The sequence below is a fragment of the Spinacia oleracea genome, chromosome 6, assembly GCF_020520425.1.
Source record: "Spinacia oleracea cultivar Varoflay chromosome 6, BTI_SOV_V1, whole genome shotgun sequence".
NCBI classification, from domain to species: domain Eukaryota; kingdom Viridiplantae; phylum Streptophyta; class Magnoliopsida; order Caryophyllales; family Amaranthaceae; genus Spinacia; species Spinacia oleracea.
The window spans coordinates 118,469,997-118,492,314 of record NC_079492.1 but is presented as its reverse complement, the minus strand read 5'-3'; the positions used below and the strand labels follow the sequence as shown (position 1 = coordinate 118,492,314).

Below are 22,318 nucleotides of genomic sequence, written 5' to 3'. Positions count from 1 at the left end.
GATTTTTATAAGTATTTGTTAAGCGTAAATTCAATTAGTTAAGCATTGAAACTAATTAGTTAAACAATGAAACTGATTAGTAAGCACTGGAACTAATTAGTTAATCCTGAAATTCAATTAGTTAAGAAATAAAACCAATTAGTTAAGCAACGAAACCAATTAGTTAGGCAACGGAACCAATAAGTTTACAGATATAAAAAAAATATTTGTTAAGCCTTAAATTCAAATAGTTAAATATGAAATTCAATTAGTTAAACATTAGAAATAATTAGTTAAGCAATGAAACCAATTAGTTAAGCAACGAAACCAATAAGTTAACAGATATAAAAACGTATTTGTTAAGCCTTAAAAAAGATTTAACTAAACCATTTTATTTCATAACTATATACAATAAAAGCGTAACTAAAATGAAGTTATTTTTAACTAAAACCAATAATCATTACAAATAAATCAAATACGAAGTATACACTATTGCTCCTTCAAAATGGCCGGAAAAGGAATGTCTGCTTCGGGCTTCATCTATCGGACTTCGGATTTCAGCCAAGGAAGAAACAGGGATGAGAATTAAACTCCTTAACCTCTCTTTAATCTGTGATTTGTCAAGCCTAATTGTTAAACAAGATTTTGCTAGCCATCGCAGTAACATAATCAAGAACAAGATCGATTTACCGCAAAGCCTAACCCTAATTCTCCGCCACCAATAGCGCAACCACCAGCGAAGCTGCTTGTGACGCCTCGTCAGACTAACCTCGACGAACCGAAACCCACCGCCCTCCCAAGCAACACCCAGCCGTACCTCCACTACCGCCAACTCCTGTTAAAAAAGCGAAAATTACCAAAAATAACCAACTCCCGATCTGTCTCTTGCCTCGCCGCCGCAAGATCTTCCCTCGCCGCCGCAAGATCTTGCCTCACCACCATCTCAGTTACATTCTGCCGGTGTAAAATGGGGTTGAGGAGAAGAGAGGAGAGCGAATCTAGGGTTTGCTGAAGGAGAGAAGGGGAGAGAGTTTAGGGTTTCTGGGTTTCACGGGAGTGAGAGAATGAAATTGGAGGAGAGAGTTTTTTTTTTTTTTTTTTTTTATACCTGCGCGTGAGTTCACGCGCGCGTGGGGGAAGTCGTCCGTCTGACAGGTGCGTCACTGTTAGTCCGTCTGACACAAAACTTTTGTTTTATTTTTGATAAAATAAGTTCATATATAAGTATAAATGAGTCCAGATAAGTACATATAATTTCAGATTGATAGGATATGTATGGATAAATTATGTTGAGATAAATTCAACAATATAAGTTTACCCAAAATAAATGGAATAAATAGTCGTAAGTGACTTTATGCTAAATAAACCGACACTAATTTTGTTAATACGCCAATAACTAAAAGTCAATGAGTCAGTGCTAATCACAGCAATTTGGCCATCAGAGAAGTCAAAGTAATCAAGAGAGCAAGAATCTCAACCAGTCAATCTGCGATGGCGGAACAAAAAGAATCGTCTCAATCTTCAGAACTCCCTCCTCCACCTCCTCTTGTAAGTCTTTCTCTCTCCTAATCTCTTCCTTTATTTCACAACAATGAACAATCCCAACTCATAATTGACCCTTACCTTATAATTTTAGCACTGATTTCTACCAATTCCCAAAAAAAATTGAATTTTTTTGTTTGAAATCATATAAATCGGTGCAGTATTTGGAGGTGACTTGCGCAAGTACAGGAAAAGTAAGGCGGTTTGCCCCAGGAACAAAGGCAGGTTTTGCATTAACTTTGATGAATAATAAACTGGATATTGGTGCCCCCCTTGCTCTGTATATCCAGGCGGTTAAATTTGGGGAAGAACCCATTTCTTTCGGGCCCACTTCTGTTCTTTTAAGTTATGGCCATGGTTGGAACTTGCAGACTGTATTGGATTCCCAAAGAGGTTAGTCCGGATATAGTTGTCACATTACTAGTTTAAATTTCATTCTATTAAATATTAATGAATCATGAATGTGATTACTAATTGTGGAAGGAGGGAGTACTGTTTGTTGTGTACTTGTGTTCCTTGTTCAACAATATTGTATTGGGCTGATTATTCTTAATAAAGTGGATTTTGAGTATGAGATAATCTTTTAAGGACTGGAGGGAGTAATAGTCTAATAGACCGCATTTCAATTTGATAACCTTGATTGTGTCTGTAATAAATGTCAAATATTGTGGCAAAATTAATTTTTAGAAAGCATTTTTTCATTAGAATATTAGATTGTTGTTTGTAGTTTTGCATTAAGTTGAAAAGTTTTAATCATATAAGTCAAATGTTGGCCAAATTTTATTTGGAAAGGAGGCAGTGATTTTTTTTCTTGCACTGAGTTTTACTTTTATTGTTGTAGGTAACAAGAAGCGCGAAGGTCCCCAGGTAATGGCAACAGACCCTACCTTTTGTTTAGGTGTTATGTGTTTTGTTTGTTTTTCTGATATATGTGCTGAAAGTTTGCCATATGATGAGATATGACATTTCAACTGATTTAGTCACTGTACCCCATCTAGGACCACTTGAAAAATAAATTGGTTAGCTCAGCGAAACTAGTTGCTCTTTAGGTGTTTGATAAACATGCTCAAATGTTGTTGGTGTTGGGTTTCGTGTTGGTGTTGGGGGAAGAGAAAAGATAAAATATTATACTTCGTGTTTTATTAGGTTGAAGTCCAAACTCGGTGTTTGCTAAACATGCTCTTAGTAAAGGCGAAGATTTTGCTTAACTTGCCTTGCTTTGCTTTTGTTGCGGAGCTTGCTATATTTTTTTTTGTTCGGAAGCACTGAGGCTTTTTCTTCCATTCCATCTTTACGGTAGCTTAGAATGTTAGCAGGGTACGTTAAAAGTAGATTATGTGAATGCCAAAAGTTAATTGGATGTAGTATGATCGCGTCTGGTGATTTGTAGAAAGTGCTTGCAATTTTGTCAAAAAAAATTAGAGTTTCACCCTGCAGCTATTGCATTAAGTAAGGTGGAAGTACTGCTGTGCTTTCTGCGAGGTTAAAAAATAGACAGGTACAAGGATGATAAAGATGGATGTTCTTCTTTCATGTTTACTTTGTGCTTTTAGATGGAAGAAACTATGCTAGAGAAATCAATCATACAAAATTTCTAGATTACTTAATAGTCATTGGCAACAAAAGTGAGAGGTTTCTGCTCGTCTGACGGGAGAGTGTGATTCCATTTACGTACTCAAATGCTAATCTTTTATTTCTTTGTTCCTTTCCGCCTCTTAACAAGCTAGAACTGTTTTTCTTGATGAAGAAAGCAATACACCAACTCAAACATAAAATCTCCTTTAGAATAGTCTGGTTCTTGCTTTACAGAAGCAGCTGATAGCATGAGAATTTCAGACATTACTCGTCTGGTTAAAACACTGATGTGAGAAGCAATTATCCTTTTTAATGCTCTGTGGAAAGCCAAGTGGTCTTAGAAAACAGTTTCATAACATTGCTAAAAGGGGGCTTCTTCTAGAACTTGTTGCAAATATAAAGCTGTCTTCTTATATGCGAAGTTAATAAACTTCTTTTCCCATGAAACTGTCTTTCTATATCAAAAAAATCGCGTGTCAGATAATCTAGTAATTCCGAGAGCACTATTATGTTAAAATTACTGACTGTAGCAATTGAGTACTCCGTAACTTTTATTGAAATGAAGCACACAATCATGGACGAAGCCAATTATTCATTTTTTTTTTTGCTCCCGCAAGAATCAAGTAAAAATCTTTAGAAAAAGATTCATGGAAACTAAGTTGTTTAAATCCCCTGACTGTAAGCTTTTCTCTGCCCTGATTATGTTAGCGTTTTTAACTCATTCACTCAGATGGTTCCGTGAAGCTCATCCCGAAAAAAGCCTGTAACATTTACTGTTGCTTGATTTAATGCAATCTCAGATGACAAAAAATTACTTTAGAATTATATCTGTTGTCTTCCTCTACAAAGCCGGAGTACACAAAAAGCTTGGGGTGATTCAAGTTATGACTGATTGAGCTTGAATAGCGGTTTGCAACATGGTTTGGTGGCCAGCTCTTGTTATTTGGATTATCCTATGACTGATCTTGTGTGGACTAGATTCAGTGCAGTTGCTCACACATTCCTGACTACCCTACCATCCTCAGACTTTATTGCCTTTTCATTAGACAAAATGGTGTTTTGAATTTTAGTGGTAAATTAGTAATGAGATGGTGTTGTCCTTGTCCTTTCATAGGACATGTTTCCTTCTGTACATCTTGTGATAGGATGTTCCCGGTCTAAAGCTTATGAACGAGAAGATCATAGAAATTGTAAGACCTACTAATGTAGTACGGAGTAATGTTGTCTTCCTTCTCTTAATCACTTCTCGAATAATAACTGACTTAAAACAGTTGTAAACATTTCTCTTCGCTGGGAGAAGGCCAGAGAAAAGATTAAAATGGTGTCAGTGGGAATGCATTTGTATGTAAATTTGTAAGGAAAATCAATATACATTCCCATGGTAATGCTACTTCACTCAAAATTATCTTTTTTTCTTTATAAATTTCGTTACCATCCATTACCATTCGGGGAGTGGTATTAGGTGGGAATGCAAATTTATGAAGAAAAACACAAAGTTTGATACAAAATTTCATTACCATGGACATCGTGATGTTATTTTATTGTCAAATAACACTTAGATTTATTACCATTCCCACTATTTATTACCGGCTACCAAACGGGCCGTAAGTGCCCGTGACAATATTCAGCTTATACGCAGACTTTGTTTTCTTCACTTTATCCTTATTGCTTATTAGACCAGAGACTAGAAAAAGCAAAAAACACTCATAGAAAACATTGAGACCATACCACATCAGACCAGACCAGACCAGAAACTAAAAAAATCAGACCAAATCAGGTGAAGAGAACAAGGCCACAGTTTTGCAGTTTCTGCTTTGGACAAAATTATTTTTATAATGTTAACTTGTATGTCTGATTTCTAAAGCTGTTTGATGGTAAAAACACCTATACAAAAAATATATGAAGGTTGAAGGACCTTGTCATACAATATAAATAATGTTGCAATGCTAATAAGATATTTTTCCGCTGATTGGAAAACGATTGAGAATTTTTGTTTTATGAAACCCTTTCGTTCGGGACATCTGACAAAGAAATGTTGTTGGACTGTTGAGAGTTTATCCTTTATCCCTGAAGTATAGCTTAGATTAGAACAAACGCCAATGGAAGTACCTTAGAAAGTCTTAGTTTCAGATGTTTGTCTTGTATCTAGCACGTCTTAGTTTTAGTTCCTCTTCTCCTGGATTTTGAAGAAATTAACTGACTCTAGATAATGATAAAGTTATTTTGTTTTTCTGGTAAAAATGTGTGTTCTTTATCTTTCTTCCTCCTCCAACAAGGTACAAGATGCGAGTAGCAGATTTATTTTTTATCATCCTTGATTCAGATAATGGAATTCATCTTTACTTGACCTTTTGTTGTTAATGGCTAAAAGTAGCAGTCTGTCTATAAACAGCCATGTTTCATAATAAAATCTTTCTTCATATATTGTCGGTGGCAACATTCGCCTTGACATTTTATTGTTAATGGCTAAAAATAGCATTCTGTCTATAAGCAGCCATTTTTCATTATAAAATCTTTCTTCAGGAACTGTCGGTGGCCACATTCGTCTTGTTTTGACTTCCTATAGAAGTTAGTAATTTATACCTTAAGATAAATCTAACATGATAATTTATAATAGAAGTTAGTATATATGTTTTGATATTAGTTGAGTCCATGTGAGTACTCTTTATCAGTACAGATGCAACTGCTATTTGTACTGCAGAACTGGACCCTGATAGGCATGTTTCTGGGTTTACCATTTATGCAGGAATTAAATACTGGAGTGAAGAGACAAGTTTCAGAGCCAACAATCACTCATCTATATATTGGGAAGATAGTTATCGCTTTTCTTTTCATTTTTTTACTGGGTGGAATTTTTACAGTAGCTCTTGAAAATCTACCAAGACTAATGCTGTTCATCAACTCGTCTTTGTAATACTCTTAACATGACGTTTCTGCAATTATAGCAAATGTCAATAAATTTTCGTTCTGAAACAATGAATTTGATTTTTGATTGGTTCTATGGAGATGTTAATTATATTTCTAATTCCGATTTAATGGCATTTGCACATGTTAAAGGCCTAGGAGTCCACGACTGTTTCGTGACCATATGTTGCACTTTGCTTCCATTTGAATCTTGTTCCAGCAATTTATCAAGTTCAAACATTTCAAGACGGAAAATAGAACGTTGTCTATAAGTTACCCTATTGGAAAACCTTAATTAACGAGAAAAAAAGACATTGAATCCTTCCTTTATACTTTCTCTGTAACTGGATGTTGGCTTCTGTCAATCATTGCATACAAAACTAATGGCAATTTCAGTCTAAATCCGACCCGAATCCGACAAATGAGAATACGATCGTAGGAGGTGGAATTTGTGTAAAATCCGACCTGAATCCGATTACTATTGTCACCTAATCAACAAATATTTTAAAAGTACATTTCTGTGTTAAAACTCTTATTTTTGTGATTTAAATGTTAAAATAATCCGAACCCGATAATATAATTGACAGAAGCGATAGCTTAAAACAAATGGTGGCGTTAGGCATCAATAGAGAAACGATAGCTTAAAAAAATAGAAGGTAGGATGAGAGTTTATTGTTGGTGTATGTCAAGGACCACTTGACATAAAATTACATGATAAAACATTATTTACATTTTGTGGTAGTAAAAGGTAGACCCTTATAACAATTTGATACATGTATGTATACAAAATACACAATATACAACCCAACCAGCAGCATATTGGAACTAAAATGAACTGCTCGATCGATCTATGTAATAACTATTGCAAGTGAATGGCAACACGAAAAGCATGCTAATGCTAATGCTAATGCTAAGCTGCTAGTTGTAAGGAGGCTATGCTAGAATATCCTGTGAGCTGCTGTAAATCTCATCGACATGAGCTGTTGGCACATAAACTACATCCCTCAAGGAGCTGTTTCTCCTTCCATACACTAAGTAAACAACCACTCCTATTGCTAGCCACACCGAGACTCGCATCCAAGTATCGGCTCTGAACCCAGTCAATAGAAAATAATAATTATAAGCAGCAATAGAGTGAGAACGGGGATTAAATTAAGCAATAGAGTGAGAAAAGTAGTACAAACCCCAAGTTTATCAGCAAGTAGACGTTGATCAGAATGCACACAATTGGCAGTAGAGGAACCAATGGGCAGACAAAACCTGTAAGAACATAATCATACATCTAGTCATTCAAAAGTTTAATGGCCATCTCGAACATTTCAGGAAGATCATTGATAATTGACGGCATGGGACCTAGCTCAACTTGTACCATCTATGTCCAGTTATAGATTGTTACAGGCTTGCCTAGATTCACCATGATTTTTAGATGGTTCTAAGTTTCCAACAAGATCCATAGGTAGTATATATATTCACAGACCAAATTGAGCAAGGGAGAAGGAAAATGAGAGAGGAGAGTACTAAAATATTTGACATATACTGAAATATTTTATCCGGGTAGAAAATCTAAAGATCCAAAACAACAGTTTTCATTTAAGTTTCTGGGTATCTACAAAAAAAGCTTTAAAATCTGAATGATCTCGGTATCACCCACCCTGTTTAGTTTTCTTACTTGCACTTGAAGCATAAATTTCTTTTCCTCCATATGAATTTAATGTACACTCCGGTTATAGCCACTTTGCCTTTTACTTTTCATACTTATCTACACAGATATATCTCTTTCAGAGTCCTAGAGCTAAATATTTGTTCGCAGTGAATTATCTATTTGCACTCAAGCAGAACATACCTCCAGTGTGGCCAAAGTTGTGTCTTGCATCATCTTGGTCAATGCAAGTTAGCACTGTTAGACCAGATAGAAGAAGACCCCCACCCACTCCACACAATGTGTATCGAATCATACTGATAAAAAAAAAAAACCAAATTAGAACAGTATAACTGATGACTAAATATCAAACTTTTCCAATTGAAATAATCAAATTTTCTCACTTATAAACGTTTTTCAACTAAGAGATACTCCGTATATTTTGCAGTTGCTCTTGTCTTAGGAAATTTTCCATAATACGTCTGAGAAATTTTGCAATTCCTTATAACTTTTAACTACATTAAAAAAAACCTCAATTTTATAAATGGTATGTTCATGACCTTTCTTAGTGACAGAAGTTACAATTCCTAGTTGTTCAGGATGTACATTGACCACAATGTCCTTAAATTATCCACTTATCAAAATTATACTTAGTATTAAATTAATTATGATTCTTAATAAGTAACTTGATATTGAAAAAAGTTTAAACAACGGCATTACATCATCACCATTCATCAGTATTTTAATGGACCTGACATTTATTAGTGTGAAGGATGACAAAAGTATTGTAAATAAAATAATACAGTTATCTTAGATAGCACAGGGTTAAACAAAAATACATAAGAATCTCATGTGTATTGTAAAGTATTTTCAGAAGATTCCGGTAATATATTAAAATAGTTCTCTTTAACCAAGGAAGCTGACATCTAATCACATACCTGGGAAGACCAACGTAAGATGCGGCAGATGTGAGGAGCAGCACTCCTACACAAGTAAGCATGATAGTCCAACCAGCAACTTTTCTTCTATTGTCATCACTTAGTGTATCTGTCAAATTATCAAATTACTACAGGTTTTAGCTTGAATGCTGTCGAAGTATGAGACCAACTATATTGGATGCAACTACAATGAAATCACAACTTAAAAAAGGACTTTGATTTTCTCCTTCTCACTCAATGATTTCCTTTTTTTTTTACCAGAAATACCGAGACTCAGGTGATCTATTGCAGAAACTACCATAACCAATCTTGAATATCCAGACAACAAACCCCACCAAGCTCATATAAGCCTGGGAAAAGCTTCAAATTGCCAAGTTTATGCACTAAAGTCTTAAAATACCAGATAGATGAAAGTGCTATGGCAAAAGAACTTACAACTGCCATCAGCTACTTGCTTCAAAAGCACAGGAAAACTGACTTCCACGGTTACATTATCAAGTAGAGGTTTGTCAATATCCGTAGAAGAACCAAAATCCTTTGTAAAGCCACTGTATCGCAATGTAACAGTATCTATAGAATCCTGAAGTGATGATGGAAGTGGCACCACATCTGGTGGCACGTATCTTATTATTAGAAGTGAGATAGCCACCATAGTGAACGCCAGTAGTGTACCAACACTGACCTGCACCACAAAGAGGTAACTATTTAGTTTGCCTGCAACTCTGGGGTACGACAATACCCATCAAATATCTTAAACTATGACTCCAAGGAGTACAGCTGATAATTGAGATTATATCTGGCAAGTTAGAGTTGTACTATTTGAGTCTCAGCTGATACAGCTAAACCGACTACATATTTGTCAGTGAACAAACAGAATTCAGAGAAAAGGAGGGAACTGGTACATCACCCACCCCACCTCCCTGGCATACCAATTTTAAAAGGAAATATATAAATATCTATATGAATCCAGTGAGTTTACAGACAAAAAAAAAAAGCAGAGAGCTCTTTCAATCAAGATGCTCCCCCATAGATGACAACACAAAATTGTAATGGAAGTGTATTTGAACTAATTACCAAGAGTCCTACTTTGTTTGGTAAACACTTATTGAAAGGGTTATCAATTTATCAACATTATACAAGAGACTTCACCTTGGTCTATGATAATATAAACTAGCTAAAGCCACCCAAGGTAACCCAACTCCAGTCTCCAGCATGTCACATCATTGGACAATAACATGCTCATTAAAGCTATGGTTTAATAGTTCATGCTACAGAAGCACTTAAAAATTTCAGAAGACATGCTCACCAAAAATAATCACAAAGTAGTAGTATTTATTTACATATAAAAAAAACTTACCATCCCTGCCAATTGTGAAACATCCATAGAGAACGAAAGCAGCGCAGCAACAATTCCAGTAATAACAGTGCTATTAACAGGAACCTGGGTTTTTTTGTTGACATCTGAGAAAAAAGATGGCAGCAAACCATCCCTAGACATTGCCATGAGAATTCGCGGCTGAAACAATACAGATTCTTCTATTAGGATCATATCTGTAAATTATTTTTCAATGATAAACAATATTTTGTCAAAACAAAGATCTCATAACATATTGCAATATCTGGAAATTTCTGCTATCCTTCAGACTCCAAAGTAAAGAAAACACCTAAAAGCAGTGGCTTACCTGGGGAAGAAGTGAACCCATCAATGTTGAACAGAGAGCAGTAACTGCTCCAACAGTGATGATGTATCTGCAAATGGAAGAAATGTCTCTTAAAACGCGTTTGATATATATGTGTAAAATACGAACGCGCATCTAATACAACTTACGCTGCCCAGTGCAATCCATGACTTGTAAAAGCAGAAGATATAGGCGTATCGGGATCCATAGCAAAATAGGGTACCAGACCAATAACAACAATAGAAACCAGCATGTATAATGCACAACATATAGACAGTGCAGCAGCTATTCCTAGCGGCAAATCCCTTTGTGGATGTTTCACCTGCCAAAAGGAAAAATCATTAAGCTTCCATGTTCTTCAAGCAAGTAAGCAATTACAGAACCTTTCTTTGAACACAAAACTAGCAGGTGGTTTGCTACCTCCTCAGCAGTGCTTGCCACTGAATCAAAGCCAATGTATGCAAAGAAGACTGTTGCAGAGCCAGCAAGCATTCCATCCACCCCAAATGGGAAGTATCTAAAACAAGGGGGGAAAAAAGTTATAATTGACCTAAGGTGACTAAGCTCAGAGCTAGATCCAAATTTTGCTAAGAAGGTTACCCTGCAGATAGCTCATATCCAGGCCATCCATTTTGGAACCCAAGATAAGCACCAGCAATTATAATAAAAATCATGGCACATACATTTCCTGATGTGACAATGCCTTGTGCAAAAGTACTCTGCAAGGTTTAATTATGTCAATTTATCAGCTTTTACAACCATACAGAGATTAAGTTTAAAATTAGAGACTAGAAAACAAACAGAACGGAAGCAGAGAAAGTTATACCTCCTTGATTCCGACACATAGAAGCCCAGTGACAATAAATACAAGTACTGCGGCACAAGGGTCCACTGTGATGTCAAGAACAGGAATATATTGGCGGGCCATGAAGGAAGGCAGGCTGTTCTCCCCACCAAATAACAATGCCTGCCATAATTATATGCAAAATAAGGGGTTAGCTCCACAAACTTCCACCACTGAGTTAACGTAATTAAACAATGTAACAGAACTCCAAAAGAGGTTGCTGTTGGTAACCTAATACGATGTATGTTTCTATTTTTTTCACCAATAGATCAACAGAATAGGAAGGACATCTCAAAAATCCAAGTGCCTAACAATTTGCAACAATGAAGATGATCCATACTACAACTCTTGGATTGGTACATTTAATTACGGTATTCTACAGCTTCCCACTGCAGAACTGTAGCTAACTAGGACATCCATAGAAGAAAGGAAATGAAACACACCAGATTTGGGGAGATGCCACGAGCAACTGCAGAACCACCAACAGTATATTCCAGAATCAAAGCCCAACCAATTAACCAAGCAACACTGTGAATTACAACAACAGCCAACTTCAGAACATAAAGCTTGTTTTTGCTAAACCCTGTTTAAACAGACCTTGAAGCATCTTTCTAGCTTCCAGGATTAGATATGGAAAACTATAAAGACTGTAGAACAATAGAAACTAATTTATCACCTTTCTCCAACACATATGTACGAGTAATGGTAAGCACTTCCTGCAGAAGGACATCGGCTAGCAAGCTCTGCATAACAAAAGGCCGAAAGAGCAGCTGCAATACCAGCTATAAGAAAAGATATAGCAAGTGCTGGTCCAGAGTGTTCTCTTGCTACTGTGCCAATAAGTATATAAACGCCAGCCCCGATAGTTGAACCAACACCTAGCATACGAGACCAATAGATTCAATGTTAGCACCATCAAGGCAACTAAACACAGATGTATAGTACCAGGGAACCAGAAGTCCGCCAGATATCAAGGCAAAAGCCACGAAAGAAAACAAACTCTGATCTCGCAAATGAATCATTACATCAGAAAGGCGAATATTAGGAGATGCCCTGTGACCGTGGGACCTGGCTTCCATAAAGTAACCCCAAAAAAGATGACAATAAAACTTACCATTCCTCTCTAGCCAAAGCACCCACATAATTCAGAAAAATTATCTTGTCACAAAATCTGATGCCCCCTTTCACTTCTAACTTCATATATTCTATCCATAGAAAAGGCACAATCCAATTTACCAAGCAAATAAAATAACTTGTGTCAAATGGTTCATTTGAAGGGGCTTTCCTTTCCCCTGGTCAAAAATGCAATGTGGATAAGATGAACAGCTGAAGACATTCGTTGACAGTAGATCAGCCTTTTAGTATCCTTTTCCAATTCTCTTCATAAACTGTCAACTGCACATTATACCCCTATATCTTTGTTATGGGTGAGCAATTTTCTATTCATTCTAAGAGGGACCCTCATGATTTGGAATTAGGGAGCTTACTAGTTGCGGATCCTTAAAAATCTCTTTCTTTATCAACATTCCAACACAATATGTGCTTCATCCATTTATGTTTAAGAACTTCAAAATTATATTTTAACATTGGTAACCAAACCATAGTATATAACTCATTCTCACACAGGAAAAAAAATCATAAATATCACAGCCCAATTCACATATCCGTATGAATCATTTCACACAATCAAAAAGCAATATGCTAATCAAGAACTGCTAATTCACGAAACAATCATACAAAACTAAACTTGCCAATCTGCCACCTACTTTTAATTAATCAATTACGCCAGAATAATATAAAATGTTTAGCTAAATGCTAAGTTCCCAACAGGACCTCAAACATATACCAACACCACTCCAAGTAGCAAAAATCCAACTTCAGTAAATTGAACAATCCCTTCTCCTAAAATCAGCTCGAAACCCTTCTCACTTTCATCCTTCCAACAATTCATTTACATGTTTACTGCTACTAAATCCAGTCAATTACTAAAACATGTTGTAGACAGAGACTAGTTTAGTTAGTTAAAGCCTCGGAGGTGGTACCCCATGATTGAATCCCGTCTACATCACTTCCTTTTGAGGCTTTCTCTACACTAAAGAATACAAATTTACTACTACCTAGTACTAACCTTTCTTCATCCTTCATTCTTTATATATGAATTCAAGTGAGTTAAACAGAGACTGGATGAAATCCCAAAAATGAATTAAAAAAGATGTTAAAAATCTTACCAATAGCAACAAGATGAGGAACAGTCAATGCTTTAGCTAATTGATGATGACCACTTGAAAGATTGTTGGAATGCTGTGAATCCACCCGTTTTCTTCTTACAAAACTTCTCAATCCACCATTACTATTACTACCACCACCAACAACCATGTTCTCTTCACCAAATCCCATCCTGATTCTCTCTTTCTTATTTTCTGATTTCTCCAAAATGGGGTTTTTTATATAAAAAAAAATCCAGAAACCCACCGTTAATTTCAAAGAATACCCAATAATTAAAACAGCAATTCGAAGCTTGTACTCCTTAAACTCTTGATTGCGTGCAGCATTTAGGTATAATTATTGGGTATTTTAAAGAGGATAGAGAATGGATAAGGGGATAGTGAGAAAAGTTCTCCTCCTCTGCAGAAGAACTTGGTGCTTCCCCACGAATTATTATTCTATATACAGTGTCAGTAACCTTTTGGAAATCCTTATTTTAGTGATTGAAAATTGAAATGGCTGCGGTTTGTGCCAGTAAAAGTGGGTTGAATTTTTTATAATGACAAAGATACCATCATAAATAAATTTAATAAAATGATGAATCCATCAATATTGGTTGATATGGGTGGTGCAAGAGCGGGGATGGTGTAGGGTTACGCAATCGGAAATCCTGATTCAGAATCAGTATGGGCGGTGAGGCGTGAATCTCACTGATCCACCAATGCATTGATGCATCGCGCGTATGGTACACTCGGGTTTTCGTGTACATTCGGGTTTTTGGGTAAATCAGTTAAAGGACGGTCTGCACCGGAGGTTGTTTTTTCGCATATCAGATATGTATGGCAACACACATATCAACTAAAAGACAAATAGCTAAAAGACAAAAAAGGAAGTACCATTCTGTAAAAAAAAAGTACCATTCTGTAAAAAAAAAGTACCATTCTGTAAAAAAAAGTACCATTCTGTAAAAAAATAGTACCATTTTGTTTAAAAAATTACCATTTAGTTTCTTTTTTGTCCTTTTTCCTATTTTGTCTTTTGTTCTGATATGTATTTGCCCATAAATATCTGATATGCGCTTGTATTTCCTCGTCTGCACCGTCCCCGAGATAGCAAAGCTAGTTAGAGTAATTATTTAGAAAAAATATTTTTGAAAGATAGTTATTGAAAACATGTTATGAGATTGTTGCGTATTGATGCAATAAGTTGATCATTTCTTGAAGAAGCATGTTTATTCTTGTACTAAGATTATAAAAAAAAATCATTCTCATAGTACAACCTTTCACTTTGTAAAAATTCGTCAAATTGGTTCCAAATTAACAATAGGAGATAAAGTTAGCGATTTGGCGCAAACATTTACTTTGTGAAGACATTCATTCACATATATTGATACACAAAATATAATTCAGTCAATCATTTCAAGAATATATGTAAAATAGCAACTGGAGAAAATCCTACGGAGTTTTTATATAAATATATTCGTTCCCTTCAGCAATTTATAATACTCCCAACTGATTGGGTAAGCAAGCAAGCCATGATGACAAATGAAACTCAACATTCTTGGCTTCTCGTGCCAATTTGTGTCCCTTGGTCAGTTCAGCTAAGAGCATCGCTTTGGTTTCTGACGCTCGGACTTTGGCCTTGCCAATGACTCTAGAGTAGAGATCAATTCCATAGTTGTCCATCCTTTGAACATCGTCACTGGAGCACTAATATCACGAATCTGCAATACACATAAAATAATGTCCTCTTATGTAGAAATAAAAGTACATGTATGTATAGGTTATCTTGTAAAAGAATTCAGTAAGGAAGTAGATGTTGCAGCTAGGAGAGCCATGCCTCCCTAGATGAATACGGAAAACTGTTTGATGTTTTGCAATAACTTTATTTGCAGGGTAAGGAAGTACCCTTTGTAACGACATTTCTTGGAATAATTGTAGTTCAGGTTACCTTAGTGTAATACCCCGAAATTTTAAATTCGATTTATTAAAATTAAATATATTTATTAACTTGATTTCGTTTTAATTAAATTACGAATAATCGAATTTCGTTATTTTAATCGTTTTTACGATTTATTTTAAACGATAAATTTATAAACTGAAATTAGTTATTTTTCGTTAACGATAATTTTTAAGAAATTATTTTAAATAAACATTTCTATTTTTAGCAAATTCTGAAAATTACAAACAATTTCTGAATTTTGCCAAAATTGTGAATTTATTAAATATAAAATTAAAAAAAAGGGGGGGGGGGGGGGGAATTTCTGCTTTATTTCCCTTGCTCTCCACGCATGAACCATGAAGTTTTGACTTCCTCTCCTTTCCCTCAATTCAGTCCAAATTCAATCCTTGGACCCCAAGTATATTTCCTTGTTCTTCACTCTACCTACTTACAAATTCAGAAATTAAGATGGAATTTCAACAACAAACCAAATACAATTTCAATCTCACTCTTTGATTTTCTGTGATTCAATCCAATCAACCACCATCAACCACCATCTGCCACCACCGCATCCACCACTCAACCACCCGGATTCAACCAACGACCACCGTCTGCAACCACCACCTAATCCCCTGCTGCCTCGCCCACCAACCACCACCACACGCACCATCCACGCCTCCCCTGCCCTCCTCTCCTTCTTCACCCACCGTGCCATCAACACCACTCAACACCACCGACGCAACGCCCCACCACCGTCCAGCATAACCCCCACTGGCGCAACCCTTACGCGCCGCCCAGCCAGCCACCAACGACCCTTTCTCCTCCATAGAACTCATCGAAAACCCACTCCCCAAACTCCCCTGTTTTCTCGCCTCCTTCGCTCTCCCTCCTCCTTCTCTCGCCTGTACCACCGCCGCGAACCACCGCCCACCATCACCGGCGCATTAGACTGCGCCACCTAGACAGCCACCTCCCTTCCTCTCCTTCCCTGTACCCTACTCCCTCCTCCCCTGCTTCCTTCGTTTCCCCTTCCCCTGTCGTGCGGCTCGTGCCTCAACCAAAACCCAAAACCAAAAATTTGATTTTAAGTCTTTGTTTTCATTCTCCCTCAAACCCATATTAAATTGGGCCAACTAACCATTTGGGCCTTTGGTAAGACCAATCTGAATTTTCAGATTTTAAATTTAGCAATATTTATGTTTTAATAATTTTTATGATATAATTATTTACTAATAAATTGTTATTATTTTCAAGTTTAATTATCAAATATCGATTTTACTAAAATAAATTACTTAGCCTGAATTAACAAAAACGAAAATTTTAATATTATTTACATGAAAATCAATTATAAAATATATATGTATTTCGATTGAAAATTCGATTAATAATAACATTTTCGTTAAATTTCGAAAGTATAATTTTATTAAAAATTCGTTATTTATATTAAAACTCGTTATTTATAAAATTCATTACTTATAAAATTTATGATTTTATAAAATATTGATTTTAAATTATATTATCGATTTAACTAAAATAAGTTACTAAATGGATTTATCAAGGACAAAATTTAAATAAGATTTTCGTGTAAATTAATTAAGGAAAATATATATATTTCGATTGAAATTTCAATTAATTATATTCTTCAATTAAATTGGCGTTTAATTATATTTTCATTAAAACTATGAAATTATATATTTTTTAACATTATTGTTAGAAAATTGGTTAATTATAAAGTTTCGAAATTATTAAGTAAATTATTTATCATTTTGGTACTAATTCAATTATTTAATATTTTTTAAAGAAATTGGACTCGGAGCTCAGGACGAACGAACCAACGAAAATCCTTAGCAAAGTCGTGGAAGTGAGGTAACGACTATTGCTAGTACCCGCAATCCCCTTATAAATGTATTATGAAATTATGACGTTATGATTGAATTTATGAATTAAATGTTTTGATGTGTTTTATGGATTGTGGGATGAAATATGATTTGTTTGAATTGTTTCCTATAATATGATTTGATTGAGTTTTATCATATAATGATGTTTATGCAATGCTATGAAAGAATTGATATTTTATTGATCCCAGGATCAAAATGATGTTTTATGAGTTAAATGAGTTATGTTATTTCAACTGAAATACAAGCCAAGGCTTGGTAAAAATTACATACAACATGATAAATGAAAGTGAAAGACCTGGTTTGTCTGGCGGTATATAAACTACCATCTTCCTATCTATCGGTCATGCATGCACCACGGACACTTGTCCACCCATGGATTACGAGCCCAGACTCCCATGTTTACGAGCCCAGGCTTAGGGCCCTTGCCCATGTTACGATGATGAGCCCAGGCTCTTATGGGCGCAGGCCCAGTGGAGAATTCCTTCACGGTTCGTACTTGCCGACAACTAGCATGTTAAATTGCAAAGTTTATGAATGAATTGAATATGATGTTTTATTAAATGTTTTACTTATTCTATTCTCCCTGTGTTATTAAATAAAATGAATTGAAATGAATTTACGCTGCTAGAATAGTTCGTTACTGAGTCTTCGGCTCACCGTTTTGTTTTCCGTTTTAGGTACTGCGGGGGATGATGGACACGAGTAGTGGCGAGGAGTTTCACTTTAATATTATCCACCTAGTTTATGTTTACGGTTCTAATAGTTTAAAAATTTTAATTAAAGACTTTTAGTAAGTTATGTACTTTCATTTTGCTAATATAAAGGATTATTATATATATATTGGAGTATTTAAAGGCTTATGATTGATGTTTGCCTTGTAATTTCCGAAAAGGAAGTTACGGCTGGTAATATCCCGACCAATTAGGTTAATTCCGCTGCTAATTATGTTTTAATTATTGGATTAGAGGTCGGGGCGTTACACTTAGCCTACTAATCCTCATCGTCACCGCAAGATGAAGTATTGTAACTATGACATAATGGTGATTAATTTCTGATTTATCCCTTAACAAACAATAATAGAAGGCGAAAGAAAAATAATTCTAGTTCAATACATGAGTTAGAGAAAAGTTAAAGAAAGCTTAGAAGTTATCTCTGAACCCTCTCCTCAAATTAGCAGTTCGGTTGAATATTAAGTCCTCAATATTCAAGTACCTAACTAGTATAGGACCAGTGCGATGCACGGTTTACATATTTTAACTTTAAGCGCAAAGTTAGATTAATTTACACAAGAAACATAGAAAACTACGTACATTTTTTAATTCATTTTCACGCATCACCATAATTTCGATCATGTTAGGTATAAAAACCAGTTATCATCCTATACCATGAAAGATGTCAATTCTCAACCTGAATCGTTGAACCTATTGGGTTAGTCCAATCGTTTAGAACCAAGAACCGTTAACAACCCGCGAGATGGAACCCAAAACTTGATCTAATTATATTCAACCGAAACCAACAGGAAAATATTTGCCCGGTTAAGATCTGAAACCCGATAACAAACCAATCCGTAGCAACCCGATATGTTTCAATCCGAACCGAATGGATCCGAAACCTGTAATACCTCGTATTTTTTGGAATTTATAAATATATTTTAATGTTTTTATAAAGGATTTTACGAGTTTAATTACATTTAATGTGATTTAAATGTACTTTATTTTAAATAATTTAATTATTAATTATTTACGAAAACCGGATTTTAATAAATAAATTAAATGAATTTATTTATTCGGGAATTGTTGGGTCGCATTTCAAAACTATTTTAATTATATTCCGAGCCCAACCCAATTCCGTTGGTAAACCCAACTAGGCTTGCAAGCAGTTAATTCTAATTAAACCCAATTGCAAGCCCAACTCAATTTCCTAAAACCTAAGCCTACTAGGGATTGGAAAACTATAAATATAACCCTCCCTTTCAATTGATCCTCTCACAAAATTCATAAATCTCTCTCTCCTCTCTTTCCCCTCTTTTTCGTCCTTGTGCCTTAGCCCGCAAGCAACCGAGCCTTGCTTGTTGCCTTGCCTCGCACATCCCCGCACACTCCGTGCCTTGCCCTCGTGCACGCCTGCCCCTCGCCCTTCCTCTCGCGCCTCATGCGCAACGCCCACCTCACATATCTCTTCCCTCTCGCTCTCGCGCTCGCTCACCTCGCACACGCACAGCGTCGTGCTGTGTGCTGTGTTCGTTGTGTGTGTTGTCGACGAGTGCAGCGCCCAGCACTAGCCGAGGCTTCGCCCCTTGCTGCTCCTCGCGAGCCTTGCCCGCGTCTTGCGCCTTTCTGCTGCTCGTGCTCGCTGTCCACAAGCAACACACCATCGTGTGTGTTGTGCGTTGTTGTGTTCCGTATACTCCGTATATTTTAGCACTTTTTGCGCCAAATCACATCAAATTCATCATTGTACCGTGCTATAGGCCGGTTTGGTATATTTCTCTTCTTCCTTACCTATTCTATTTCAATTTCGTATTTCAAAATTATATTATTATTATTATTATTGATTTTGATTATTTAAACTGCTGAGTTATGAACACCGTGTTGTGATGTTTTTCGTATTTGAATTCATGAGGATGATTTTAATTATATGAATTATTATTTTCAGATTTAATGATTAATTAAAGCGTCAATTTTTATGACCAAAACATGATTTTTATGATTGTGTGTTGTTAGGGTTTTAATTCCAACTTATTAAGCATTGATTTACATAATTTAATGGTGATTTAAATTATGGGAATCAAACTTAATTTTCAGATTTAAAATAAGGTTGTAAAGTGTTGATTTTTATTGATTTTAAAGGCCAAAAGTCAATGTTTTTGTACTAGGACTTTAATTGACCAATTGAGACTATTAATTTATTAAAGAACGACGAATTTCGAATCAAAACAAAGATTTTAGAATCTAAAATAGTTGCTGAAAATTTAGTAAACATGGATAATAATTAAGTTTCTTTATTTTAAGTATAGGATGTGATTTCTAGCTTTGAGTCGTGATTCGCAAAGTGGCCCTCGTACTTAGGTATTCAAGGTACGTACATGACTAGGGCGACCACCTATTCCATGAGGATTATGTGATGTTTATTAATTGTGAATCAGGTGAACTTAAAGTGTTGAGAATTCATGTTTGATGTGTGAACAAGCATGTTGTGAATTATTATTGAATCTATGAATTCTATGTGGACAATCATGTTGTGATCTTTTATAATCGTTGAATTATGTCAAGCATGTTGTTCAAGTTTATATGCATGTATGAGTGTTTCACATGCAAGTTTTTATGGTTATGCTATTGTGCGGGATGTCTAGCATACTTTGAGCCAAGTGGATATGCCGCAGTGCATTATTTATTCTACCGCCGGGTAGAATGCGTTTGGGAAGTTTATGTGAATTGAACTAAGGACTATTCGTGCTATGGGCACACCCCGCTTGTTTATTTGCAATGTCGGGTTATCTCAACGGTGTTTGAGAAGGAACAATGGGAGTAATATCACTTGAGTCCTATGTTTGATCACAAGTCCTAAAGTATTAAAAATGAAGTGTCATTGTTTAATTGTTTGGATGTTATGCTTTGTGTGAGTCTTGAGTCGTCTTAAACATAACATATTAATTAACGTAAAGTGTAACCCGAATGAGCTTCAAAACATTTGGAACGTATATACTTTGAGTATGAACAATGGGGGGAGTCTTGCCGGAAAACTTGTACTCCTTGAATGATACAAGACTTTGTTTTATTCTTTTGTTTTATCGCTTTTATGCGCAGGAATGTAACACCCCGACAATTCTCTCTTTTCTAAAATAACTTTTTAATATAAATCGTAGAGAATTATCAAGGCATTATCGCCCGTGTGAAAACGTAACGGGTTATTTAGAATTTTGCAGCGGAAAACATAAAACTAACTTTAATAATTTAAATAAGTCAACGAACAAAACCAACAAACCGAAGTCGACATAATTAGTTCAAATCAAATTCAAGTCCATTTAAACAAGTTCAACAAAACCAAATTCAAATGAAATAAAATAATGACTACACAAATCTCTCCAAATCCCGAACCCCAGTGATGCATCATCTTCAAACCTGCAATGGACAATTCTTATTGATCCCTAGAGACTGCTCACCAAAGATTGGGTCATCACAGGATCAATAAGGCATAGCCATGATCAACATGCACAAGCAAAAGCACGTAATCAGCAAAGCTGAGTACTACATACTAAAACAATAATAATCCTAACATGATACTATTAAACGAACAACCCTAACATGATACTAATGAACATAAATAAGGGCAGACAAAGCATGATAATTTGACGACCATACTTAACTAGACTAGGCTAGATTGGACTAGACTTTTATAACAATAATATTATTTTAATTGAAATAGGCAATGGACCGAGTTTTCTAGCTAGAGGCTTCACTAAGGAAAACGAGGTACGGGCGCGACTCCGTAACCTCAGTGACCTGCGATAAACGTTTGAATAAAAATAGGACACGGTGATCAATCCGGTCCGAGATAAAGGCCATGGGCTACCACCATGTACCCCAACTCCTGTTTGTCCGTCACTTTAGACGTGCACGGTCTAAAGCTATTGCTACTCAGTTTCACTTTACATGATTTACAAATTGAAACTCTGTTATGACTCAACAATCACATAAGGCATACAATCCACATTTATTCATAACTGTTTTTATCTTGGAATTAAGTAAGTGATCACAAAGGTATCAAACAAGACTCATTCCAATTAAATCCAACCTTTCCTTTAATACTGATCAACCCCTCTGTATGGGTATAAGGTTTCAACTTACTAAACAAGGTCCTCGGCCCTCATAAAGTAGTGAAAAGCTAAAAGGGAACAACGATCAATCGATCTGAATCAATATATATATATAAAATAATCTAGTGTTCCCAATCAAACATGTTTGCATCAATCATCCATACTAACATGTTATAATTCTCATAATGCAATATAGGTTCAATATGTCCATCCAACAGTATTAAACATGCAATTTCAACCTGACCAAGTTCATCAACAATATCAACATAACCAAGTTCATCAACAATTTCGACATAACCAACAAATAACACACATTCCAAGCACACAGGTATGTACGTACCTTGTGTAAACAAAATGA

General features: G+C 35.7%; 2 protein-coding genes across 2 annotated transcripts; one reads left to right on the top strand and one right to left on the bottom strand.

Annotated features, from left to right (window-relative positions):
- The first annotated feature begins 1,334 nt into the window (after positions 1 to 1,334).
- Positions 1,335 to 6,114, top strand: LOC110790818 (uncharacterized). Its single transcript, XM_021995587.2, has 4 exons — positions 1,335 to 1,527; positions 1,683 to 1,914; positions 2,363 to 2,388; positions 5,843 to 6,114. Exons 1-4 carry the CDS (start codon positions 1,471 to 1,473, stop codon positions 6,008 to 6,010), a joined length of 483 nt encoding a protein of 160 aa, XP_021851279.1. The 5' UTR covers positions 1,335 to 1,470; the 3' UTR covers positions 6,011 to 6,114.
- A 512-nt stretch (positions 6,115 to 6,626) lies between these two features.
- LOC110790817 (cationic amino acid transporter 2, vacuolar) lies at positions 6,627 to 13,998 on the bottom strand. Its single transcript, XM_021995586.2, has 14 exons — positions 13,329 to 13,998; positions 11,777 to 11,978; positions 11,544 to 11,628; positions 11,083 to 11,223; positions 10,857 to 10,975; positions 10,677 to 10,773; positions 10,406 to 10,578; positions 10,260 to 10,326; positions 9,935 to 10,093; positions 9,013 to 9,259; positions 8,578 to 8,686; positions 7,844 to 7,956; positions 7,185 to 7,260; positions 6,627 to 7,090 (listed from the first exon to the last, which is right to left on the bottom strand). Exons 1-14 carry the CDS (start codon positions 13,495 to 13,497, stop codon positions 6,934 to 6,936), a joined length of 1,914 nt encoding a protein of 637 aa, XP_021851278.1. The 5' UTR covers positions 13,498 to 13,998; the 3' UTR covers positions 6,627 to 6,933.
- Between the last annotated feature and the right edge of the window lie 8,320 nt (positions 13,999 to 22,318).

Excerpts from the sequence above, each read along its gene's own strand:
- LOC110790818 (XM_021995587.2), top strand. The coding sequence starts at position 1,471 with ATGGCGGAACAAAAAGAATCGTCTCAATCTTCAGAACTCCCTCCTCCA. Across the intron at positions 1,528-1,682 it reads TCCCTCCTCCACCTCCTCTT|TATTTGGAGGTGACTTGCGC; the intron begins GTAAGTCTTTCT and ends AAATCGGTGCAG. Across the intron at positions 1,915-2,362 it reads TGTATTGGATTCCCAAAGAG|GTAACAAGAAGCGCGAAGGT; the intron begins GTTAGTCCGGAT and ends TTATTGTTGTAG.
- LOC110790817 (XM_021995586.2), bottom strand. The coding sequence starts at position 13,497 with ATGGGATTTGGTGAAGAGAACATGGTTGTTGGTGGTGGTAGTAATAGT. Across the intron at positions 9,260-9,934 it reads TTTCACAATTGGCAGGGATG|GTCAGTGTTGGTACACTACT; the intron begins GTAAGTTTTTTT and ends TTTGTGGTGCAG. Across the intron at positions 7,091-7,184 it reads TACTTGCTGATAAACTTGGG|AGCCGATACTTGGATGCGAG; the intron begins GTTTGTACTACT and ends GACTGGGTTCAG.